This window comes from Phoenix dactylifera, chromosome 8 (assembly GCF_051530095.1).
Source record: "Phoenix dactylifera cultivar Ajwa chromosome 8, Ajwa_hap1_PhDact_Kaust_v1.1, whole genome shotgun sequence".
In the NCBI taxonomy this organism is placed as follows: Eukaryota; Viridiplantae; Streptophyta; class Magnoliopsida; order Arecales; family Arecaceae; genus Phoenix; species Phoenix dactylifera.
The window spans coordinates 8381438-8408979 of NC_143197.1; the positions used below are offsets into that span (position 1 = coordinate 8381438).

Below are 27542 nucleotides of genomic sequence, written 5' to 3' on the forward strand. Positions count from 1 at the left end.
GGTGGCGAGCAGGGGCCGGCGACGGCTAGGCCTTTTTCTTTTTCTTTTGCTTCTGAGAACGGGAGATTAGGTGGGGAAGGGGCACGGGACGGGGCGGGGCCGCGGGATGGGGCTCGGGAGGGAGCGAGATGGGGCCGGTGGCGGCCGCGGGAGGGAGCTCGGGCGGGGACGGGCCGTGGTCGGTGGCGGCTGCCTCTTTTTCTTAGGGGGTATCAAAAGGGACATGGGCATTTTAATATTCTTAGGGGGTATTTTCGTCTCATAATAAAGTATTGAAATATGGCTGGACTGATTGTTAAACAATCAGTCAACAGGGATTAAACATTACAGTCCGGTCAAAGAATGGACCGGGCATTAGTTTCCCCCAAGTTAAAATGATCAAAAACACATGTCAGCAACAAATCCAGTTCTTGTAAGCGCCGATTACTGCCGAAAGAATGCCGACCGAGGCCATCAACAGAGGATTCGAGAGGAGGCCCTTCCCATCACTCACGTCCGCGATTACCATTAGACTGTCCGCGAGATCCTGGACGAGCCACATCGCTTGGAGCGACAGCTTCTCTCGCAACTTGCTCGTCTCCTCATCGTTCCCCCTACCATCCATGGATTTGGCGAGGCAAGAGCGGATCTTCCGCAGCTCTCTGGCCTTCAAGGTGATGCTCCCGAAGTGCGCCACGACCTCCGCCCAGGCGCCGACCTTGTGGAGCCTCCTCGAGTACCCCGAGGGGATGAGGCCGGCCTTGGAGAGCCACACAAACTGATCGACGAAGAAGTACAGGCCCTCGCCGCCGTAGGCGGCGGCGGCGAGGAGGAGGCGGTCGGCGGAGGTCGGGGAGCCGGCGGCAGCGCGGAGGGCGTTGACGTCATGGACGAACTTGCCGAGGCGGAAGGCCTTGCGGCTGAGGCCGACGCTGGACTCGAAGGCCCTGAGGCGGGGGGAGAGGGATTCAGAGGGGAGGGAAGTGGAGAGGGCGATCTTGGCGGCGTAGCGGGAGAGCTTCAGGAGCTTGTCGACGCCGTCCCGGCGGGCGAGGTAGGCCTCGAGGTGGAGGAGGAAGTCGCGATCGCCACCTCTCGACGCCGGCGGCGGCGGCGGCGGAGGGGGCTTGGGGTTTTGCGAGGGTTTTGTCTCTGCCGTTATGGATGCAGCGCTCCAGCGAGGTGAGTAGAAGAATAAATGCTCTCAGCCGATTAATGGACTGGGAAATAAGAAGGGCTGGAAATGGATACGTGCCGTGTCTTCTCTTTTCTCTGTTTTCGTAAGACAAAGAAGTATTGCCCCCAGATTCGAGAAAAAGGAGAACCATGTTTTGTTTGGGGTAAGTAAGACGAGGGGCATTGCTTCTAGAATACGAACCTGGAAGAGAAGAGTTACAGGCATAAGCAGAAGGAAGGGAGAAACGATAGGCACAAACTCAAGTCAGAGAAGTCTTGTTATTATTATTTTTGTTTTTCAGCGCAACTTCGTTTTGCTCTCTGTGGATGCGAGTCCCAAGCGGCGCTCTCTAGAGCTCCGCACGAAGTATCGCAGAGATAGGGTGCAGAGAAATGTCGCTGCAGTCGTGCCAGGTTTACTAGGCAATGGGCAGGTAATACAAGACCACCTCGCTAGCTTCGAACCAAGCTGTTGTCTCTGGCTCCCTTCATAGCATGTAGAAATACATGGTGTTGCAATATATGGAGGTTTTGGTTCAATTCACACAAGTTTTGCCGTGTGCAACGTGACGTAAACCTTTGGACTCGCGCTTGGCACGGTATAGTCTTAGTTGGCTAGACATGCACGTTGGGAACTAGAAGAAATTATATCCTACACTGTGTGCACTATTTGGCCGTGTATCATGCCAATCATATTGTCTTCTTTCTTTGGGTCTTATTCATGTTGGTGCCAGGATATAACTTGACCGAGCACATGGTATATGGCTGACTTTGTTCTAATTGTAGAATGTTCAAAATTCAACGTATTGGTGCTAGTGAAACCATAATTAAGTTGGGTTGAGTGCTTCAAGCTAATGATGTGGCGAATCTTTAGTCTTGTCGTGCTAGCTTGGTTTTGTCAGTACATGTTAAGTGTGTTTCCGTTGCGGTTGTGTAGTTCGACCTTAAGTTTAACCCAACAAGGGTTAAGTAGTAGATCTATCATGCAACCCAATTCTGGTCGGTTACGTCACGGTTTGTGGTCCATTTGCATCCCTCTGTTCACCATCCATAAATTTTATGAGAAGCTTTGGTAAATCGTTGACTCCCTAGTCCTAGCAAAAGGAGGGGGCTGTAGCTTTGGATGGTACTTTGTTCCAGATAATGCTATAAGGTCTAACTACTTCGAGAATAGCCCAGCCGACTGGGCTTAGTTAGGGACCTTAAGGTTCATATTGATTGAAATCAATCCCTTTGATTACGTCCCGATTCTATGTAACCCAACTTGATTTAGGTTCGTGATTTTTCCAAGTCAACCCTATCTCTTTTTTTCTTTGAAAATTAAGTCAAACCTATTTTAACCTAGGTTCATATCAATTGAGTTAGTCAGTCCCGTTCGGGTAGAAATAGCGATCTTTGATAGAGGAAAGGTTTGGAAAACTCGGGCAGGATTAATGTTTGATTGGCCTTCGTAAGGAGCATGACAAAATAGAAAGTGTGAATCTCAACTTAGAATGGTTACGTTTGTTTATACCATGCTTAACTGTGCATTGATGGTTGGTGGAAATCAGTCCAGGCCTTGCATTCAGAGATCACAAGTCTAGCCATATCTTGCTGAGGGATTCAATCTGCTCGCTTGAAAAGGGGAGTTCTTATTTTTTGGGGGGGGCTTAGCACCGTGTTTGCTTAAGAAGTCTGTTTTGTTTGTTTTCCTCTCAGCATTGGTTTTCTGCAGGGCCGGCCCTATTGGTGATAGGCTCAATCTCTGCCCAATTAAACCCCATTAGACTTGGAACTTTTGAGCCCACACCCAGCTCAAGTCATGCAAATATCGGCCCAAGTTAATCCAATCAACAGATTGGGTTGGTTAGATTCAGGCCGAACATGCAGTATAAGATGCACAAGACTAAGGACTGTCTGCCTCCATGCCGCCAGTATAAGGTATCCGGTTGATATCTCCTCCAAATAGGAATACAGTGCCGGGGGGTGAATCAGTCCCTGTCGGTAAACTTGAGATCACAAATTCTCGCAAAAACTTGTAGATGAAAAAAAAATCGTTGTAAGAATCCGGTATCTATAATTTGAGAGATTACACACTCCAAGGAAGACCGGAGCACCTACTTGGATTGTGTTATCCATTAAAAATAGGGACTGGAGCAATCTTTGGACTCCGCTTATCCCTCCAACTTTCTTATCCTTTGCCTAAAGGAAATTTTTGAGATTTTAATGATGAATTATATAAGGAATGTAGGTAGATTCTGCCTTCCAATCAAGTTCTTATGTAGTTTTTGGTAGGCATTCTTTAGAGCACAAGCCCCACTCAAGTTTGCAAAACTGGGCCCAAAGTATTCAAGCTTCAGGCCCTCCCACAAACAGTAAGAGCCACATCTTTGAGTCATCAGTTTCCAGGGCAGAGCTTAGAACCGTCTAGGAGGGAGTCTCTTATGCAAGATGAGTTCTGGAGGCCCGAAGCATTATTCTGGAGGGGAACTCTACGGAGGTGATTGAGTGGATTCTACAGAATGAGCTGGGGGTGCTCGACCACCCGCTTTTAGAAGACATTTGGCAACTATCGAGGAAGTGTGATGTCTTCCAGGTTGTGCATGTGTTCTGGAAGACGAAAAGAGCTGCTGATTGGGTTGCCTCCTTTGCTACTCATTATTCTGGTGATATTCTATAGACTTGTTTTGTATCTGTTCCTCTACCTCTATGTAGTATTTTGTCTTTTGATTCAGATAACAATACTCACGCGAGACTAGTGTAAGCTATCGATGTACCAAAAAAAAAAAAGCAGTCCTAAGGTCCAACCTTCCCATTTGATGACCTGTTGGATGAAATGCTTGCGAGTTGGCACATACTTGTTGCGTGGACACAGGACAATGTGATCTAAGATTGTGTAGTCTGCACTGGCATGGATGTACTAGGTCTTTTCTTTTATTTTTAGTCCTTCAAACTCAATCTACAGATCGAGTGAAGCTTAAAACCTCCAGCATCAACCTAACTAATAGATGCATACAGCAATCTTTCCTTGACATATTTATTTGATCAAAAATCAATCTAACCTGAATAGACCTACATTGAAAAGTTTTCGAGTTGTTGGACTCGAGGTTTTATGAGAATTATCATCAGTGAGTAAGAAATTAACATTAAGAAACATAGATTGTATATACTTTGAACCATCTTCCCAAAAGTGGAGTCTTCTGTAGTTTGGATGAATAAGAATCTGTTTATGCGTGTTCGACACGTGGTATGATGTACAGCTTATAAAAAATCGATCTTCGCACCTACATGCCCTTAATTGTAATCAAACTCACATACTCCTTTCGTCGTCATGGATGCATTACAGTATCCACCTTGGCAACTTAAGCACTAGCTAAGTCATACAGTGGATGGAATGTATATGGGCAATATTTTTATGCAAATAGAACTAAATATAGAAGTTAAAAGGCCAGATAGAAACCCTGACCACTCCCTCAGCGACAACCCACCATTCCTTCCCTAGCTTTTGAGTGGGTTGAGTTGTCCAATTCAATGCAGTTTGCATTAGAAAATTACATGCCAATGAAGCTGCTTCCTTTTCTTTTGTGTTAGACATGATGTTCAGTCTACCTGGCCATCTCGATGCATTCATGAAGCCAGGAGTGGAGATTATATTAAAGAGGGATAGAAGTAGCTCACATTGTTTTCTTTTCAGGAGTTATATACAAGCATGTGCCTCGAAAAGGAAGACAGGCCCACGTAGAGAAAGCTAGTTATGGAGCCTGGACCATGAAGCCTAAGAGCCTGGACCATGAAGCCTACAAGCCTAAGGGCCAATGCTTCCATATCATGGCTGCAGGTTGGCCTGCACAAAGAGGCACGACAACAATCCTTTAACATTTCGTGCATTATGGTGGACAGTTAGGTTAAAGTGTTCTAAAATGATGAGATCCACACAATCGAGTGGCTACTACTATATTATTTTGGCTTATGATTCTGTTGCAATAAAAGGAACAAGATCATTGGCTTCATATATCTAGCCTTTTACCTCATCTTCATTAATATAAGTTTGGATCCTCTGCGGCGCAACTTCTGCACTGCAGAAACCCAGTGTAATCATGGATAGCTGCCATGTCATTCATCTTAAAGATAGGTAGCTCTCATCCGTTCTCGAAATACGACAAGGCACCGTTAGTGCAGTACATGAAGCATTATGGTGATGAAGGAGAGCCGTCCATCTATGAGACGGACAATATGGTGGGCATCCGTGATAGGATAGGACTCTACCGTGCAAAAAGCACACTGAGATCCTCTAAACCTGAGGAGAGGCCAACCACGGGCTCATGACAGGTTATCCAAACATCATATCCTATAGGTAAGACTTTACTTTGCTTCACCGCGAGTAAGCACCATCGTTCTGGAGAAACCATTCGCCTTGGTCGGTTCATAAAAAAATAGGAGACAACTAACTAAAGAGGAAAGGGAGTGACAGCAGGCCTTCATGATTTAATTGAAAGTGAGGAGAACCCACGCTCGTGTACTCATCAAATTGTTGGTTGACAAGATTAAATGGAAGAGAGTCACCAAACAGCATATATTATGACTTCATAACCACTAGACTAAGCAAGCCTAGTTGAAGGCCTGATCTTGATCTAATGCCCAACTTGAACCATCAAAACCTAGGGAGCTCCACCATTGCTCAATGATTGTATCTTTGGTTGATTCTAAAGTGCAACAAGCTAATTTTTCATGCCTCCATTTGGTGATGCATGCACAAAATAGAGAGCAGAGTGATTGCATGGTTCTTGGACCGCTTGATGGTGCTCCTAGGAACTCTATCATCAAAAAGGAGGGGAAAAAAATCTTTGGTAGACCAACAATCCTATAAACAAATGGCATCTTTTGATCATTAGCAATTCGATCAATTTTCTTAATCCAGTATAATAGTATATCAATTGATCATAAAGTTGCAACATCGTCATAATTACCTACCTCACAGATGATCTTTTCGCATATCATGTTTCCATGCCACAAAAATTGTGATTGAAGACATCAAAAAGCCCCTCATATCTTACTAGTGCAGTAATTTAATCAGATTGATCGACAAGGTTGGTCATTGGTGTCAAGATTAGTATAATTGAAGCGATAGGGGCTTCATCATTCTTATCATTTTAATCTATCGATTCTTTATTATTTGGATGCATAATCCAATTATTTTATCCTAAACTTGAATGCTTTCATATTATATGATGTTAGATTCTCTTCAATAGACACCTAACTTTGTGTATTAGGTGTTGCCTCAATGGTTACACCCTCATGCAGAAACTAAAGGTTATAGAATTTTTTTTTAAAAAAAGACAAATATCTGACTGCAAATTATTGAAATTTTTAATTATCAAATATCATCTTAATAGCTAGTCCACCTATGAATCACACTTGCGTTTCCTTCTTTTTTTAGTTCAAATCCTTGCCTAGTGATTAAGTTTGTTGAGATTTGTTCCAACAAAGGGTCAGCAATGAATTTGACTTAGAATATAGTGCTTTGGTTGGCATGTGAAGCTGGGGACATCAAAAGAGTGTTCATATTTTGGCTAAAAATACTCTGTTGGTTAACAGCAAAATAGTTTGCTTGGAAACACCAATTGAATCAAATTTTTTTAAAGATGCTGCAGGTGGGTGGCTAGGCCGGCCGGTTATGGGTGGGACCATCCACTCCTCCGAGACATTTGAAATATTATCAAAAACCTTGATGAATTCTAGGCGATCCATGCTTATTGCGAGGTGAATGGTGCGGCTAGCCGGGTAGCTTTCTATATGACTGAGCATTCGGGAGACATCAACAGGAAGACTTATGGTGATATTTCATTTTACTTTTGGGGCTCGTTTGGTTCGCAGGAAAAGGAGGGGGGAAAGTGTGGTCAACGGGAAAGTAATGAAATGCCTCTTGTTTGGTTGGAGTTTTCAAAAGAGAGAGATGGGAAAGTTGTATTCCCATGGGAATATGATTCCTACATTTCATGGGAAAGTCTTTCCCATGAGAAACATGGGAAAGTTACTTTCCCATGAGGTGGGAATCACTCCTTTTTTATTTTTTCCCAAAAAGACCCTTCAGCATTAAAGAAGCATTAAAGAGGCATTAAAGACCTAATTTTTATTAAGGGCATAATAGGAATTATACATAACTTTCCTAGGAAAGTGGATGGTCAACCAAACATAAGCACTTTGGAAATTTGTCACTTTCCCATGGTTAACCAAACATGCCAAAAGTACTTTCCTAGGTATCCTCTTCCTAGGAATCTGATTCCCAGGAATCATATTTCTAGGAGGGAAAATACTTCCCGCGAACCAAACGAGCCCTTGGGATATTTCATTTTCCGATTATCTTAATACATCTATTCTAAAGTTGTACGAGCCAATTATTTCAAAAAAAAATTCATAAAATAACTAAAAAAATTGAGAGTTTCTTATTGAAAAAATTCCATGTATAAGTGACCAAAACAATTGTACAGTAAGCTCATCATTTCTTATACTCTATTTAGAAGGGTTTCATTTTATCTGGAGTTTTTTATATGCATTGCCGTCTTCTATCAGCAGGCCGCATGAGAGAAATCTTTGCTCGGCGGGGGGTTCATAGTGTTCGGCCGCGGGTCCCACCCAGTCTTCCGGCGAAGGACCCGCCCCTTGCAAGCCGGGTGGGAGCGGGGCCGGCTGCCTTTGGCTTTGCCCTTTCCCTTTGTCGTGGCCGGACAGGGGTTGCATCTTTCGCGCGAAACAAGGATTCACCTTCCTTCGCGCAAATCCACCGTTGGATCGCGCTTTGGCCGCTGATGAAGAGTTCGGACTGCTTTGAGAGCTGTTCAGGGAGAGATCCAACGGCCATCATTCTGTCGCGCGAAAGATACACCCAGGCCGGCCGGCGCGAGGAAGGTGGGCCCCGCCCATCCCCCGAAGACGCGCCTCTCGGGCCCCACTTGGAACTTTCTCTTTTTTCCCCATCGATTAATCGAAGCTACCCACTCAAAGCGGGAGCTCCCGAGTCTCGCTGGTGCCGAGCCCGAACCTTTCTGGTTCCGACCCCGAGCCTCCGTTTGAATTTTTTCGGAACGTTGGGACGTCAGTAGGCACGTGCACGGTCTGCGCCTTCTTGGGATTGTCTGTGAAGTGAACATGCCAAGGAGCCGCTTCGTTACCAGGTTTAGTGATGTGATGAAAGGAAATATTAAAAATATTATTTTAAAAAATCATCATTTTCTAGTGAATTGTACCCGTGCCCGTATAAGATATCGAAGAGAAGTTTAGCTAAGCGGCACTCTTGATATTAGCCTATGGGCGGGTTTTTGAATCCATTGGTTGTCAACCTGCAACTACTCTTTAAGGCTGACCAGGCTGATCTGATAGTGACCTGATCAATAGAGCATGACAGAATCTGATACTAATAATACTGCTTCCGTAGAAAATTTATATATTAAAAATATTTTTTTATATAATTTGATCTCATTCAAAATAGCTATTTAGAAGTAATTTATAAGTACCCAAAATTTTTTGACGGATAAACAATATGGGACTAAACACACTCTCATATAGTTTCTCACATATTTCCCCATTTAAATCCTAACGTCCTCGTCAGACTAAGAGTTTACATGTATTCAAATCTAATCACAGGCACTACAATCAGCCCGTGGACAGCCTCCATGAGCCCATGCTGCAGTGCTCCTTAATCTATATCAGTCATCGGTCAGATCTGCTTTGATACCATTTATAACAACTAAGACTTCATCCAAAATAGCTAGCCAGAAGGTATTATTATAAATACTTAAGATCTTCCCGGTGAATAAACGATGTAGAACTAAACACACACCCACACTGGTCCTTATAGTATATCTTTATAAATATTTGAAATTATAGATACATTCTCACAAAATTGTTATTTACATATATATCCTTATAAGTTAATCTTTTTTACATGTATACCATATAAATATAGGATATATATATATATATATATATATATATATATATATATATATATATATATATATATATATATATATATATATATATAATTTAAGAGCATATATATGCGAAAAATCCTTTTCCCCTAATTTATCATGAACTTGACATGCCGCTAAGCTTGAGTTTCACATCCCAAATTAGGGTACACATATAGAGTCGATCATCATTCAAACTCATTCTAGAATATTGTATTATTATCTAATAATTCTAGCTTAATAATTGACTTATGGAAGTTGGTAGTTCAAGAGGTCTATTGCCCTACAATAATTTTCTGTCCGGTAAAAGTGGAGCCATCTTCGACTTCATATTGATTATTTGTTGTATGTGAATTTTGTCTTCAATTAATCATAAACTGCCCAATAATTAGATGATCCATGATTTCTTTGTTCTAAATGATTATATTGATTTGATAAAGAACCCCTGTAGCTGCTGGGAACAATTCCAAACCAGGCACCTAGTTGATGGCAGTCGCTGAAGTTTCCAGCTTGTCTGCCATCCGGAACAAAGAGATCGATTAGGATCATTACACACCTCTACGACAATAATCTGATAGAGTTGGATGGCGAAGGAATGGTTTCGGTAGCACTCTAATGCTGGCTCCAACATGAAATGATTCGAATTAGAGAGATCGAATAGGACTGTTACACGCCTCCACGGTGATGATCTGGTGGAGTTGGAAGGTGGAGGAATGGCTTTGGATAGCGCTCTAACACTGGCTCCAACCTAAAACAGCAAAAATAAGAAAGTTCATTCATCAGAGCATGTCCGACGAGTAACTCTCTGATGCCTAAGTCAGATACCAACTCTTAGAAAACAGGAGGAAGCCTGAGATAAGCATATGCAACACAAGAGAATTGAAAGAAAACCTACCTAAAGAACCCAGGAATGCAATATATAGGCAAGGGCCAGAACTCATCGCTAAGTAATTTGAGGAAGATACGTCATTTGATAAGGTAACAAATCATATATCTCGCCTGTGAATCTCTCCTGTATTTCTCGATAGCGGGATTTCCTCAGTTATCACATTTGTTAGAAAATAGCTAGCGATACGGCCGAGTTGTTGTCATCTGCGGAAAGAGTTTGAAATGTAGAGAACTCTTCGCACGTCTTTTGGGTGGGCTATGTGGCAAGCTTTAAATTGTCAACCCGTGGCTAGGTGGCGAGCTTTCATTGGTCAATTCATCTTATCAGCTTAAGTCGGTTCCAAAATGTCTCAGCTAGACATTGAGTCCACCATAGGCATACAACCTTGTGGTCAATGGACATTATACCTAACCACAGGGCTCGAACAGCCTCCAAACCATGTACCTAGATCACACCACCAATGGGACTGCACCTTAGAAGGTCCAAAAGCAACCTGGTGCCTTTAAGGGAGAGAGGGTACCAACTTCTTCGAAACCAGGTCCCGGTCCGCAAATGCTTTTCGGTAGAAAGAAGCAAACAGACTGGAAAATGACATAACAACAAACAACAATTACAAAGTATGTTAGCACTTAGATGAATGCGTTAAGAGGTTAAGGACATGTTCTTTGGTGCCGGCCCACCATAGGCAATGGCTTTGAATGGATTAATAACCCTGCCTCATTGGGGTCGATTTGTTTAGGGTTCTCAATCCCATGTTGCCCTTAAACATTTTCCTAGGGATCAAACAAACTTCCATTAGAATATAAATCTTTTGCATTTGGCTCGTGATCCGAGATGTTTATGGAAAAATTAGATACATTAGATTTTTACTAAAAGTAGTTAAATTTATATGATGTTTGAGTAAGAAGCCAAAAAAGGGTTTGTAGGCAACAATAGAAATACTATCATGTCAAATAGGGCTAATTGGAAAGATGACTTATAGTGACATGAAATCAATAAACCTATAAACTTTCGATAGAGCAAGTGTCAACACACCTAAGTTCGAATCTGGGCTTGTCCTAATGATTACAACTTTAAGTTTGGGAACTAGGGATTTTTCATTTGATTTTTTGATGGTATTTTTAAAAATATAGACATGGATAATTATAATATAAGTGGATCCTCTTTTTTTTTCACAAAATATAGACAAGATGATTATGGTATGAGCGAGTCTCTCTCCTTTTTCTCAAGAAAGATATAGCCAGCTTCAGTTTTTTTTTTTCACTGATTGAAACTTTTGAACCTTTGATAGTTTAGAGAAGTACTAAAATGATATGGGGCAGTTTGTGGAGAATCTGATTAAACCACTAGCTGGAGACGACAATTATCTGGTCCAAATATCTTCTAAATTATGGATCTACAAAAATAACATAACAAAAATATCATCGATCTTGGAATTATTTAAGGACACGATTATTTGCATCATCATCTCCTCTCTCTTTTTCTATAGCAATTGAGTGGTAATGCGCCATCCTGAACCTTCTTAAGAAGAAGATCTTAGGAGAAGGATGCCAACCAAGCTAATAGTTATTGTCTCTCTATCTTTTAACAGAGGTCGATAAACTTTATCTTCTTTATTTTTCTTGCTCACCTTAGTCTAACAACTAGAATCATGCTGTAGATGAATCAAATTATTGGCTAAAAAAATTATAAAAATACTATGACATTTCATTCATGCCTGCACAATTTTCATGCCAACTTTATTTCCATAAAAAAATGTTGATGTAGCATATCATGATCAGCAACCTCATGAACTGCACTAATCTCAGCTTGTCACAAGGATATGAGCAGGATATTTTAGTATTGACATCTTGACTGTAGTGTTTCTAGTAACCTAATTAACAGCAAAATAAAAGCATGTCATGTTGTCAGAGGAAAGGGCACTGTTTGGGATGCAGCCAACCACCAAGGATGAGAGGGTAAAAGGTACACGAGGAAAAGACTCTAATCATTGTTAACAGTAACTCAAGAAGTAGAGATGTTGATTTCCTCAAAAAAAAAGGTAATGATACTGAATTTTCTTCAGAATAAAAGGAAGAATATTGAAGTTGAAAAGCTAAGAGGGAGGAGTGAACTTGAATACCTGCAACCAGTGGAAGATCCTTCTTATGCTTCTCATAATTAACAAGAGAAGCAGGAGAAGACTGCTTGGGTCTGAATCCAAAGAATGGAAGCTTGTCCTCTACCTGACAAGAGGGCCATTCTAAATCAAGGATTCTTGGAATTCCTTTTCCAAATAATAGGTGATTAACATGTAATGGAATCAACATAATTTATCATTTTTCATATAATTAAGTCTTAGGAGGATAAGCCTATATAAGTTTATTTATCAACTTAAACAGGTACTTAATTTTTTTATTAAGGAAACAAGTACCTAATTCTGATAGATGAGATTGCAACCAAGCAACAACTTCCTTACTTTCAGGAAATTGTTCTAAGGACAGGGAAGCAGCATCATTTAGCTCACCCACATATGATCCAACAGGTGAAATTAGCAGAAAGCTCTAGAAAAAGCAGGATACCCAAATGTCATATCAGGAAATTTCCATGCACTGCTGGCTTGGGGCATAGAAAATCCTTTCCTTTTTCCTTTTTTTTTCCTCCTCTCAGGGTCTTGTTCCCATGAATTCAGCCAAGCAAATATTTGTTGTTTTTTTGGTGCATATAGATACTAGTTGTTTAGGTATTCCTATTAAATGTACCTTTCACTTATGAAAAAAAAGAGTTTAAGAGATACATCATAGCTCAGCTAAATTGCTATATGCCCCCGTCTTAAATGCGAGAGAGATTATTTCCAATTACTGTATTGAGTCCTAACCAATGTGTCCCATTTAGTGCAGAGTTGGCTATCCTACAATTGAATCATGACCTTCTAGTTTCAGTATCTTGTGCTGCTAGCTTATCTTTAAGATTGTCAAATTTGTTGATTTTGCTTTCATTCGATCAAATTTATTTCCTTTAATTAAACATTATTTTTTAACACTATATCTGCCATGGATGCATAATATATTGAACTTTATCCTAATTTATAAGTCCTCTAATGTGGATGCATTGAAACTTCACATGCCCAAACGCAGGAATGCTTGTCTTTGTGTAATGCACAACCATAAGGTGCCAAAAAACAAAGGCAAATAAGAGGTAATAACTCAAACAATTTTGCTATTGCTACTTGTATCGATGCTTGCTTGATATATTTAGTGAGATTTTACAAGCTTTGCATGTGACGTAATTAGTAGACTTTGAATCCTTTGATGTATATTAAGGCAACAAATCATCTACATCCTTGGATTCACGATAGATTTCATAGGCCAAAATGATCTATATGGAGTTCTCTTACCATTTAAAAGAAATAAAGTTGTCCTAACTTATATGCAATAAATATTATTAAAAATTGAGGGTTTTCATTCTCATCCAATTCATATCGGTCTATTATAATCAAGCATGCACTCAAATTCTATGAATTTTCAACAAGTGTAGCTATACTATATTAGTGAATTAGAAGTATAGTGAAGTAATTACTACTATCAAGTTTAGTTGGGTTAAGGAAAATACTACATGTTTCCATTTCAAACCGCTTTATATATACCAGAGTTTTTGGAATTTAAAAAATAGCTTTGTTAAAGCATTTTTTTTTTGGTATACCGGCTCTTCACACTATACATATATGAGTACAGCCATTGAAATCAGAAAAGAAAAAAAAAAGCGGACTAAATAAATAAGGTACATCTACCTGGTCTACCCAAAGAAAAGCTCCAGAGTGATGTGCCGCGTAGGAGGCCACGTAGTTGGCCGCTATATTGGCCTCTCAATATACATGAGTGGCCTTGAAGTAGCCACACTCTCCAGCCATCCACCGTATGTCACGGAGTAGGAACTGCCCACTATCAACCGCGGACCCTCTCGATCACAGGGCCGAGTCACCCTCCAGGTGGATGCACTCCACACCTAGAACGCGCCTCGCGTAGGAGATGCCCTCCCATGCTACCCGCAGCTCTGCTCTAAAGATAGAAGTATCGAAAATCTGTCGTCTATTAAAGCATTTCAGTATCCTATCAAAACCTAGTGCTTATAGCAGGCAGTTTGAAGCGGGGATTAAGCTTATGTTTAACATCATTTTAATTTTTAGTTCTAAACTTTTCGCATGAATACCCTTTTAAAAATTCAAATTTGCATAAATACCGTCTTAAAATTTATATTTATTTATGTACCCTCAGAAAACATTGTTTTTGCACAAATGTCGCTAATCTAACGGCTCTTCTAACACTATTAAGAAAAATTATATTTATTTTAATTAAAAATAAAATAAAATTTAGAAATTACTTTTTTATTCTCTATCACGATTGCCTTATAAATATTTCTTTTTACCAATCTATCAATTAAGGATATTTTAATCATTTTAATTGAAACCGTTAATTTTTTAACGACGTTAGATGGCGTGAGTACGTATGCAAAAATAAGAATAAAAAAAAAGAGTAGAAAGCAAAACAATTGTTTTACGAGGGAATACATGCAAATTATCAATTTTGGAAGATTATTTATACAAAATTTAATATTTAGAAAAATATTCATGTAGAAAACCTAAATTAAAAATAATTTTATTTATTTATATTTAAAATAAAAATTCAAAATTTGTTTGCTAGTTACTTGTATTGGGTAGTGGTAGTGACGGTCGGTTGAGATGGTAGTAATAACCATAAATAATTTTAATTTTTTAAAAATAAAAAAACAGAATTTTTTTTTGCTTTCACAATGTTTGGAAACAAAGAAAATATTTTTTAAAAATTAAAAAAAATAAACTGGATCATCAAATAGACCTTAGTTTCAGTTTCATAGAGGATCCAAACTATCAACATTGCCTTGAACCACAAGACTCCAAACGAAACGAAAGAAAAATGTTTCTAGAAACCTATCTTCTCTGCCACGTGGCATGACAGCTGCAGAGGGAAAAGTTCGACCGCGAGGGCAAGCCCGTCATTCGACATGTTAACGGCACAAATCAAAAGCCGACGAGGTGAAAGACGAAACGTTAAAATCCGTCAGTCTTTATTTTTTTTTTCCCACCACTTCACCGCCTCCTCCGGAGAGAAACCGATCATCATTTTTTTTTTTTTTTGAATATGTCCTTATTAGAACTGTTTGATTCATCCAATAAAAAAAAAGAAAAAGAAAGAGAAACCGTTCGGCCCACGGGTGGGAGGTTCGGAACGAGGCCTGGAGTGGGGTGGTGGGGGAGAAACTAGAAGGGCTTTACAGTAGAAGAGTAGTAGTTGTCTTCGTGAGAGAAAATATTAAGAGCCAGCGGAAAGAGCTCTCCTCGCCCTCTCGTCCCCTTTATCCTCTCACCCACCCCTCCAAAAGAGGCTTCAGCTCTCCTTTTCTCTCCTCCTAATCTCAATTCTATTCCTAATCCCTTGTATCGAGAGTTTTTATTGTTTGTTTATTAGAGGTCTTTTGAGCTTTTTTTATGTTGAGAATGGAAGGGAAAGCGGGGATTTTTGCCTGATTTAGCACTGGAGGCTCTGTTGTTGTGATTTTTTTTGTTCCCGCAGTTTTTTTGGGGTCGGCAATGGCGTCGGAGGGGCTATTTTCGATATCGGTGGCTTCTGTGGTGGAGGATGTTCTCAAGCAGCACGGGACGAGGCTGAGCGACGTGGATTTGGCTTCGAGGAAGGCGGAGGAAGCTGGTGGGTTTTCGAGCTTTTGATCATTGTTTTTTTAATTCTCCCTGGGATGGAATAATGCTCTTGTTGATTTGATATGTACATGAATCTGTTCTTACTGCCGTGTTGCGATGTAGAAGTGAAAGATTTTCTGCTCATTTTCCGTTAAAAACGAGATCTTTGTACTTTATGAAATTTGTTGTTCAAGATAGTTCTAATTTTTCTTTTCTTTCTTTCTTTTTTTTTCTCTCTTGTTGATTTAACACGTGTAAATTCTACTACTTTTTTTTCTCCTTTTTTCTTTGAGATGGTCAGATGATCTACAATTTTATCGAAAGATAGGAGGCAAAATGCGAGCCATGGAGGAAGTAATTTGCAAACTAGATACAATAGATTTGGTCGACTTTGAATTTGTTTATTTCCTGTTCATTGCTTTGCTACAGTGGATTGGAAAGTTCGCTGCTTCTTTTCATGATCTCTTCTTTTCATGGATTCAAGTAAGACACCCTGCGTCTGGGTTTTTTTTAAAGGAATTTCCTGATCAAGATAGCTCTTGAAATTGATTTTTTTTGTTTCATTTTTTTGTATATGTTTCTCATGTCAACATTTTATGTTTTTGTGCTGCTGCTACTTCTCTACATCATGATAATGTTCAACAAAATTCATGTCTTAATTTCTATTTGCTGGTTGGTTGAAAATTATCTTCTCTTTTGGATCAAGCTACAAAATATAGCATGTCTCATGATTTCCTGCGTGACGGGTTTTAATTTTTGCGTCTTAACTGATGAATAAATAGTTCTTTCTGTTCCTTTTTAAATTTTTCGTTTAATTCATTGATTTATATTTTCCAGCCACAAGAAGGTATGAGGCAGCTGGGTGGCTGAGAAAGGTGGTTGGTGTAGTCCTTGCAAAGGATTTGCCAGACCAACCTTCAGAGGAAGAATTCAGGCTTGGATTGAGAAATGGGTTGATTCTTTGCAATGCACTCAACAAGGTTCACCCTGGTGCAGTGCCAAAGGTGAGTCTACTTCGACAAAGATATTGAAATCTCTGGCTTCTATGATTTTCCTCAATTGAATATTAAGCTATATCTTGTTCTTTTTTTTAGACTGCACCAGTTTATTTTCTCAGGTTTTGCGCTTTTCAGGTGGTTGTAAATCCAGGAGACTCAGTTCTTCGCCCAGATGGTGCAGCCCTATCGGCTTACCAGTATTTTGAGAATGTAAGGAACTTTCTTGTGGCTGTGCAAGAGATTGGTCTTCCTTTGTTTGAGGCTTCTGACTTGGAGCAGGTAGGAATGACATTGTAATTCTTAGATACTAAAAGTTCTTGTCTAACAATCGTCCCTCCTTCACTTTAATTTATGATTTGGTTTTGATCGTTCACATGGGCATTTTATTCAAGAATCCTTATGTTCTATTTTATATCTTGATTTCCAAGACCCTTACTCTTCTTCCTAAGTGCATTTTGGGGAAGTCGATAGAGTTAACCAGCTTTTCATTTATTTCTTCTTTCAAATATTGTTCTCCATGGTTTTGTTTCATTGAATTTTCTTGATTTGGAACGATTAGTGAATGTGGATTCAGTAAGTTGCTTCAATTAGCTGCAATAAGGCTTGATGGATATTACAATGAGTTTTCTTGAATTGCATTTAATTTCAACCTGATAATTATGTGGCTTTGTCAAAGTTTTTCAAGGTGTTGCATTATAATTTAATGATGAAATATATAAAATACATTTTAACCTTGTGTTCTCTATGCAATCCTGCTTTCTGGAAGTTCAGGGAGGGAAAAGTGCCAGGATTGTGGACTGCGTTCTGGCTCTCAAATCCTATGGTGAATGGAAACAAATGGGCGGCCATGGTTCTTGGAAATATGGTGGGAATTCTAAACCTTCCAACTTAGGGAAAAATTTCTTGAGGAAAAATCCGGAATCTTTCAAGAATTCCTTGTTAAGGAGTCAGTCAATGAATGAGAATGATGTTTTATGTGTGGAGCATAATTTAAGTGGCGACATTTCAATTGAATCCAGTGAAATGGTTAGTGTGCTAATTTTGAAATTCATTCTACTGAATGATTAGCTTCACCTTGCTTAGCATCCTGCATATTATGCCAAACAGACTTCTTCGCGTCCACTGAGTATGCTTGTACATGCGGTCCTATCCGGCAAGAGGCCTGAAGAAGTTCCACAGGTAAGATTATTTATTTTTTCCCTGTTAATTAATTGATTGTTCTTAGTGAATGCAGAAGGGGGAGATAAGACTGTTGTTGTCTATTTGCAGCTTTTAGAGTCTATGTTAGGTAAAGTAATGGAAGAATTTGAGCACCGCATAGCAAGCCAAAACGAGCTGGTACATTCTATTCCAGTGTTTTTCTAGTATGCAGTTTTATTTGAAGGAAAAAAAGTAATATTTTAATTTCATATTCCAATAAAATCCTTCAACCCTCCTATTTGGCTGTCATTTGTGAATATAGTGTGTTTATTTGAAGAAGGTGCTTCATTTCTCTTCATTATATTATCCCTTCTTGAGTTGTGACTCTTTTATAGCTATAAATATTTATTGATGATGATATTCATGACTATAAAATTATTTGTATTGGAAAATCAACAGGTGAAAACAGCTCTGAAGGGTCTTGCTGACAACAGTAAATCTTTTTGCAAACAAAAGGTTTCAATAGATCCCCCCTCTGCTTCTTGTGAGATGAAGGTATGTATTAGATTGATTTCAAGCAATGTTCTCTCATGCAGCTTATATGAAATACTTTTTAAGCATGAATAGTCATAATAAAAGAATGGAACCATTACATCCTGTTATAATATATTTGCTCCAATAGCTTCGTCCTTAAATGAGTGTGGGAATGACCCAACCCTATAATACATCATCATTTTTAAGATGGAGAAGGAGGAAATTACTTTCATGAGGTCAAAGAAAGAGGGCTATGTTCGTAAGAATGTGAAAGAAGAAGAGGCATCAAAAGAGAAGATTTTGAAGCAACATAAGATATTTGAGCAACAACAAAGAGATATTCAGGTAATAACACAGCTTCAATGGTGTTCCTGGGTGGCTTGATTTAAATGTGAGATTAATCAATTTATATCCGTATTCAATGCCTTCTGTAGGAATTGAAACGTACTCTTCAAATTACAAGAGCTGGTATGGAGTTCGTGCAAATGAAGTACTCTGAGGAATTCAGTAAGCTTGGTAAGATGGAAAGCATATCATTAGGGAACCTGTCAAGGTTAAATGAACTCATGGAAAGAAATATTTATGTGTTCTTTTGCGTCACATTTTGTATAACAGGAAAGCATCTTCTCAGCGTTGCTCATGCAGCTTCAGGTTATCACAAAGTACTTGAAGAAAACAGAAAGCTATACAATCAAGTGCAAGATCTGAAGGGTAAACTTTCTATCTGTTTAGTTATTTTTGTATTGTGTGAAATAACTTTTTACAGTGTTAACCTCACTTTTTCCCGTTAATAGGAAGTATCAGGGTCTATTGCCGAGTTAGACCCTTCCTACCTGGACAACTAAGTAGTAGCACTATTGGTTGTATCGATGATGGAACTATCACAATCCTCACCCCTTCAAAGAATGGAAAAGAAGGACGTAGATCTTTCAATTTCAACAAAATTTTCAGTCCATCAGCAACCCAAGGTTTATGAGATGCTGTCTTGCTTCTTACTTTTCATACGTAAATATCTTGAGCAGCCAGTCACTTCTTTCTTATCATACTGCAGAGGAGGTATTCTCAGATACACAGCCTCTGATTCGATCTGTTCTTGATGGTTATAATGTTTGTATATTTGCATATGGCCAAACTGGATCAGGGAAAACATATACTATGGTAAGAAATTTGACAAAAACTCATCTTAGATAAAGAATTGCATGACTAACCAAAAGCTTTCATTTAGATGATTTTTCATGATATTTCAATACTTCGAGCATTTGAGATGTTACCCTTATAAAAAGTTGACATTTAGTGGACTAACTACCTCAGTTGAGCTAATTTTATATGTTATGCAGAGTGGGCCTAGGAATCTGAATGAGCAAACACAGGGAGTGAATTATAAGGCACTGAGTGACCTATTTAAACTCTCAGAACAAAGAAGGGGCGCATTTTATTATGAAATCTCTGTTCAAATGATTGAAATTTACAATGAGCAAGTGAGAGACCTTCTTGTCAGTGATGGTCTTAACAAAAGATATCCTTCCCACTTTTATTTGTTTCTGCTCCAAAATATTTCATTAATGTGTTTGATTTCCTTTACAAGTAAATGTTTCAATATGTAAAATAGTTCATCTTAGATTTTTGTTTTGACTTTGTAGTTGGACGTCTGTCTCAGGTATGCGTAGTAGTAATTTTTGGAACAAATTTAGATGTACTTTTAAGCATCATATTTATTGCTAATATGTTCTCATTCTTCAACTTTTTCTGACAGTAATACTAAATTTCCTTAACAAGTAAATACATTAGAAATTCGTAATAGTTCCCAGAAAGGACTTAATGTGCCTGATGCAAACTTAGTCCCTGTTATGTCAACATCTGATGTCATTGAACTAATGAACATTGGGCAGAAGAACCGTGCTGTGGGTGCTACAGCATTGAATGACCGTAGCAGCCGTTCTCATAGGTGTGTTATGATGATTTAATGTTGCATTTGATTCACTATAAATTAATATAATTCCATTTACATGGGTATGTGATGCCAAATGATCTTGCTTGCAGTTGCTTGACTGTTCATGTTCAAGGAAGAGATATGACATCTGGAACGATCCTTCGGGGATGCATGCATTTAGTTGATCTTGCAGGCAGTGAAAGAGTTGATAAATCTGAGGCCACGGGAGAAAGGCTAAAAGAGGCGCAACATATAAACAAATCGCTCTCAGCTCTAGGGGATGTAATATCTGCTCTTGCCCAGAAGAACTCGCATGTTCCTTACAGAAATAGTAAACTCACGCAATTGCTTCAAGACTCTCTTGGTAAATTTTATGCCTTCAATGTTGTTAATTTGTTAATGAGAATTAAAAGAAGTTCTATCTCTATTTCACTGAGCTCTATAAGTTTAAATATTCAGGTGGGCAAGCAAAAACATTGATGTTTGTCCATATAAGTCCTGAAATGGATGCTGTTGGAGAAACGATTAGCACGCTCAAATTTGCTGAGCGGGTTTCTACTGTTGAACTTGGTGCTGCTCGAATAAATAAAGAAAATGGAGAAGTTAAAGAGCTCAGGGAGCAGGTTTTTTGCCTGAGCTTTTACCTCTAAATTGATATATATGATACACATCCCTCTGTTTCATATTTCTTTGTCCTTTCAGATATAAAGATCCCTTTTCTCTTTATTTCAGATAGCCTGTCTTAAAGCAGCATTAGCAAGGAAAGAAGGAGGATCAGAGCATCTTCAGAATATAATACCAAATCCTGACATGCTCAACATGAAGGCACCATCACCTGTAAACTCAAATCGGCGGCATGGTGAAGAGTATTTAAATACTCAAACTAACCGCAGACAGCCTATGGAGGATGTTGGAAACATAGAGGTATCGTACTTAGGACAGCTAATACTAAATTAGGGATTGTGAATGCTCTCACTATATTAAATGTGCTGTGTTGTTGGATTATAATTTCTCTTTAGCTATTCATTTCATCACTATCAAATTAAACAGTTATATTCATACACGTCCTCCCTAATGCAATAAATATGTTTAACTTGCATATTAGATGCTAGATATATCACTTAAATATTAAGACTTTGATTTTTCACTCAAGATTAATAATTATTAAATATAAGTCAGGCTTTTGCTTCAGTTCATAGGCATAGATGACCTGTATCATCTCTATCATTTTCATCAGTCCTCACAATTTTAAATATTTTAGGGATCTATATTTTGGATTCAGCATCTTGAAAGTGATTTGACGATTTTATATATGTCAAGTAGAAAATGTTATATAAATACTGTGATATCAATTATGTATTTTCTTCCATGTATTATATCATCTATAGGGGCCAGGTTAGGACTGACAAGAAAAATGCTAAACGTTAGGACTGTCCCCAGTTTACCTCTCACAGGATCCCAGATTGCTGGGACCATAACTGGGTTATGGCACTTTTTATCATATCATCAGTGCTTGAATAGAAACTGGTTAATTTCTGCTCAAAGATCTTTATGGCTTCCCAGAGATGATGGTTTGATTTGATTGGTTCTTATGACCATGAAATAGATTATTGCTGGTAATTTATCTTGACTGCATTTTTGCTTTGCCATATCCTGAAGCATGAATTTTCTAATAATGATATATTTGTAGATGTGGAGTAAACCTTCGTTGAAACAAAAGAAACCAAGCTTTGATCTCCAAGAGTTGTTAATGGCAAATGATTCCCCTTGGCCAGACAGCAATCCCAGAACAATTTTTCAGATGGGAGAAGATAAAGAAAGTGTTCCTGGAGACTGGGTTGACAAGGTCATGGTGAACAAGCATGAGGCTGTGATCAGAGATGATGATTCCTTAAGGGATTGGGAAGGAGATAGGGCACCCCTGCCTGACTTTTTTTACCAAAGGTATGTTTCCGATGTGGGAGCTTATCCAGAACAATACCTCAGGAATGCCACTAGGAGAAAAGATAGTCATGATTTTGATATGCAAAGAAGCCGGTTTTATTCTGTGGGCACTGATGATTCAGATGATTTAGACATTGCAACAAGTGATTCTTCAGAAGCGGACACTTTATGGCAATTCAATCTCCAAAATGTTAATACTGCAGTTAATGAAGGTGGGTCAAGGATCAAAAAACCTCAACAAAAGCCAACAAATAGCCCAGATATAAGGTAATCATTGACCAGCAATTTAGCTAAAGCTGTACCTTTGATTGTGCAAATATAGATATTTTAAAATGTTATGAGTCTAGATGTGAAAGAAAGTTTCTTGTTTTTAATTTTTTTTATCACAGGATTATTGAAGTTATGTTTGCATCCTAAAACTCCTCTCTTATGAGTTCTGGTTGAATTGCCAAAACCAATACGGCTAAAACTGCTACATCAACGAGTCAATTTAGTCAGTGATAACATATTCTAATTTTGTATGTTTTTTTTTTGTTTCTTAGTATTCTAAAAATAAATTATACTTTTCCCTTTTATTGTAGGTTGAGAACAGATGACCAAAATTATGCATATCCACGATGTTTTATGATGGTGGCCTTTTGTTTGAGATCTAAATATTAGAAATTTGTTGTTTAGTTGGGGAAAATTTCTAATGTTTTATTGTTATTAATTTTGCTATATTGAAGGAACACCATCCTAGGCTACAGTAACTGTTGAAAACAAAACCAGCATGGTATCATGCCATATCAGAGATGCGGCAGATGCCAATTCTTTTCCCTAATAATCCTTTTAGCATGCATCACTCACTGTATAGTGTTGTCTAGCTGCAACCAATAACTCTTGCAGCAGACTAGAGCATTGCAATTTGCTAGGCAAACAGCTGGATATGTTCAGATTGGAGATTCTAGGCTACTACCAGCTTTCAGTGATGGCAAGTTTTGCTGCAGTTGTAGGAAGTGCAGGTTTACTGTCTGGAATACTCTTTCTTTTTGTTATATCCTTCTCATCACAGCTAGGCATTAGAAGTGCACCCACTTTAGGGTGCTTGTTAGTCAGAGCTTATTTGTCTCCATAAATGATCTGTGATCATAACCAACAATCTCCAACCCTTTCCAACCGCCCTGGCATTGAACTTAAAACTCATGCTTTAGGGTTGTCTTTCATTTGGCTTACTTGTCTTATAGTTGGCCCCTTTGAGGTCAGTATGAAGTTCTTTGGTTTACATGCTTGTCACTGATAATATAGTCTTGTTAGTCAGAGCTTATTTGTCTCCATAAAAGATCTGTGATCATAACCAACAATCTCCAACCCTTTCCAACCGCCCTGGCATTGAACTTGAATCTCATGCTTTAGGGGGGGTTTCTTTCATTTGGCTTACTGGTCTCATAGTTGGCAACTTTGAGGTCAGGATGAAGTCCTTTGGTTTACATGCTTGTCACTGATGATATAGTCTTGGAGGGTCTTCCTTGGTTGCATGTGTTCAGTCATTTCTTTGTGTGCAAGTCTTTTGCATCTTTTTTGTTTAATGAGAAGGGAGGATAAAACCACCCAAATTTATTGAGAAAGAACTGCTCCTTTGCATAATATTTCTCGACAATCTACGAACCGTTGATGTCACATAAGTAGAAATACAAATTTCAACCCCCTTTTTTTTTGCTATGAAGCTGGCTTAATTAAGCTAGTATTGTGAGATATATAGACTACCATGTTGGGATTCATATATGACATATAACATGAATTTTGAATTTTCTGTACTTCTAAATTTTGTTCGAACCTACTCCTCAACAGAGCAAAATAAGCCTGTCTGTTTCTGTTTACTGCATTACTTTAAGCACATTCTTTTTCAATTAAATCATTCTGAATGCTTCTAATGGTTCCTATTTTCCTCTACTATAATTTAGAACTCCAAACCATGCACACCTCCCTTCGCCATCCAGGAAAGTGTCGAACGGGTCTAATCGGACAGGGAGGCAGCCTAATTCTATCAGCAGCGATGGGAAACGGACTTCATCTGGTGGGAAAATGAACAATGCGAAATAAGGACGGTTCTTGAAAGGATGCTGCGTGTTTCCTGGCTTTCTTTTTAGATTTTCATGATAGATCGAGGGCCTTGTCCTCGAGTATGGTAATGAGTGCCAATAACCCCAGTTGCTTGGATTGGTTTGGTGGTTGTAGTGAAGGGTGGTGGGAGTCCTACCACACCCTCTTTGCTTTTGCTTCAAGTGGTCGACATGTATCATTTTCAGATGACCATTCTTTATCTGCCATGTTCATAATTCATAAAGGAAAGGAAAAGAAAAAGTTGGAAGAAGAAGAAATGCAAAAGAAGAGATGGTTCTGCACAGGTGTATAGTTGTTGGTTCTTTTTCCATGGATGCTCATAATTACTTCTTTTCTCATTTTCATCCCCTCTCATGATTACTGCTTTTGCTTTCAAATAGCCATCCCATGTGAGGGCCATCATCTATTTCTCAGTCTCCCTCTAGCTTTGCTTTCACTTCACCTATTGAAAATGTGGGCAAATAGTTTACGTAATAGTACCAGAGCCGGACCAGGCTCACCAACTGGAAGGCAATGCGACTTTTGTGTCCTCAAAATCTACCTTGTCGCACTCATGTATGTGAAATGGGACTTTATGCTTGGCCTGTCAGAGATGGTTCTTTACAGCATTTACTCATTCTCGTAAACAGTGTGAACTAGGACACCAATAAGTGATGTCCAAAACCCCGAATTTTGGGTGCAACATGCAGGGCCCGTTTGGTTCGCCAAAAATAATAATAATAATAATAATAATAATAATAATAATAAAATAATGTTTCTGTTAAAATTTTAAAAAAAAAGAACGAAAAAATTGTATCCTCATAAAAATATAATTTTTATATTTTATAAAAAAAATTTTATTATGAAAAGTATAAGAAAGTTTTTTTTATGAGTCGGAAATTATTCAATTTTTATTTTTTCTAAAAAAATTCTTCAGCATTAAAGAGATATTAAAAATCTAATTTTTGTTAAGAATATAATAGAAATTATACATAACTTTTTACAAAAAATTGATGGTCAATCAAACATAAGCACTTTACAAATTTATTATTTTTTTATGATTAACTAAACATATTAAAAATATTTTTTTAAATATTTATTTTTTAAAAAATTTATCAAAATTTATATTTTTTATAAAAAAAAATATTTTTCGCAAACGGAACGAGCCCGCAAAGTTTTTGGGCGATGCTAATGAGCTGAATTTCGCCTCCCCATCCTTAGGTTTAGATTTTATTGTTGAAGTTGGGGAAACGAGGGTGCTCTCTCTCTTTATCGTCGCTCGCATCTCCTTCGTCTTCTCCTCTCTCGGATCCATGGCCACCACCCCTCCTCACCCCAAGTCCGAACGGCGACTTTGCCAGGGACGGAAGGGGAGGAGGGTGATTCGAGATCCAGGTGAAGGGTGGTCTCGGTGCTGGTATTTTATTGGGTTTGTGATACCTGGGCCCCGTGGACCAGGTTTAAAATATGGAGGGCCCGCCCTAAGGCAGTGACCTGCGCCTTTCTTCCGTGACCATAGCTCCCACCGCAGCATACCCTCTCTTCTTCTTTCCTCCCTCCACCCTCCTTTTCCGCTGAACCACCGGCCGGTCGCCCTTCCGGCATCTCCTCACCGATCCGCCGTCTCCTCCTCCTCCTCCTTCGCCATCTTCCTCTCACGCTCTCTCTCTCTCTCTCACCCATCCTCCCACTCCCACCCTGTCTTCCTCTCCTTCTTCTCTTCCTTTCTTCCTTCCGGATTCTCTCTGGCAAAAAATAGGAGGAAAAACAAAATGAAAAGAAAGAGAGGAAAGGCCCCCCTCTCTCTCTCCACCCGTGTGTTGGTGCGCGAGCGTGTTAAGAGGGTAAAGGCTCGCACTCTTTCTTTCTTTCTTTCTCTCGCTTTTGAGCAAGCCCGGCGCAATTTTTACCGTACCAACTCTCACCTTCTGTCTTGTAACTAGGTACAAAGAAATGTTATAACCTGAAATTTTAGAATTTTTAAAAAAATAAGAAAAAAATGGAATTCTTTTAGAGATTTTTAGAAATTAATTTTAAAATATGATTGTACTAATAATTCGATACATGCACGTGATTTTGGATTATTAGATTATGAGGAACCCCAAAGAAGTACTTAGATCGTTGAATGGTTCATATCTACAAGATAAGTAACATTTCCACTTTATATTAATTAATTAAAGTTAATTAAATTTTTTATCATTAAAATTATAATTTATTATGGTAAATTCAAATTTAATAGTGTTTGAAATCTCTATAAATACGATTAATTAATTGGTGATGGCTTTTCTGTTATCAAATTATATGTTGATACCTATTATAATGAAATCAAGCATTAAAAAAAAGAAATACTTAAATTATACATATATATATATATATATATATATATATATATATATATATATATATATATATATATATATGTATATATATATGTGTGTGTGTGTGTGTGACTCTCAACCTTACTATATATGAGTCCAGACTTGATTATATAGTGATCCTCGCCATGGGGATGATCATGGTAAATATAATATGGCAACTCCACCACAAGGGCGATCGTGGTGATCCCCACCATGTCGCTATGGGGATGATCATGGTAAATATAATATGGCAACTCCACCACAAGGGCGATCGTGGTGATCCCCACCATGGGCGACATTATAGTGACCCCACCACGAGGATAATTATGGTGATACTTGAGCAGCATAGTATAAATACACTGCAGTCAGGGTTATAGAGCTAAAAAGATTAAGTATCCCACTTAAACATATAAATATAAGCATGATTATGATATTGGACACGTATTGTACTCTGATATGATGTATCAATTCTTTATACCAATATTATTGAAAAGATGGTATGTAATTTTGGTATGTAGATATTATTGATAATAAATACTATAAACATTACTTGTAAAGATGTATCATATCTTATGTGATTTAATTGAATTACATTATTAATATGGCTTGAAGTAGTTTTGTAAATTGTATTTGTCACTCACTGGGCATAATCTTTACCAATATTTTTCATATCCAGGATCCAGAGGCTAGACTGATATCAGTATTTTAGGAAAATATTAAAGGCAAGGCCGTTCTTATGGATGGTAGAACTGGTTTGATCAGCATACATATATTATAATGTTTTCCGAATAATGTATAAATAACTTAAGCACTAGAAGTTTTGGATCGTAAAATTTAGAAGAAGAAGCTCTATGGTA

At 38.5% G+C, this 27542-nt stretch overlaps 2 protein-coding genes across 2 annotated transcripts; one reads left to right on the top strand and one right to left on the bottom strand.

Annotated features, from left to right (window-relative positions):
- Positions 1–248: 248 nt before the first annotated feature.
- Positions 249–13879, bottom strand: LOC148702645 (peroxisomal membrane protein 11A-like). The gene is made up of 5 exons (XM_089924621.1): positions 13844–13879; positions 12404–12533; positions 12113–12256; positions 1305–1357; positions 249–1180 (listed from the first exon to the last, which is right to left on the bottom strand). Exons 1-5 carry the CDS (start codon positions 13877–13879, stop codon positions 392–394), a joined length of 1152 nt encoding a protein of 383 aa, XP_089780747.1. The 3' UTR covers positions 249–391.
- Positions 13880–15188: 1309 nt separating this feature from the next.
- Positions 15189–24632, top strand: LOC103720023 (kinesin-like protein KIN-14F). Its single transcript, XM_008809537.6, has 19 exons — positions 15189–15713; positions 16541–16707; positions 16837–16980; positions 17473–17727; positions 17809–17880; positions 17971–18039; positions 18301–18396; positions 18583–18720; positions 18810–18891; positions 18991–19086; positions 19170–19343; positions 19427–19533; positions 19713–19891; positions 20159–20320; positions 20416–20669; positions 20765–20928; positions 21038–21229; positions 21996–22516; positions 24190–24632. The coding sequence occupies exons 1-19, from the start codon at positions 15596–15598 to the stop codon at positions 24326–24328; spliced, it is 3129 nt and encodes a 1042-aa protein (XP_008807759.4). The 5' UTR covers positions 15189–15595; the 3' UTR covers positions 24329–24632.
- The last annotated feature ends 2910 nt before the right edge of the window (positions 24633–27542 follow it).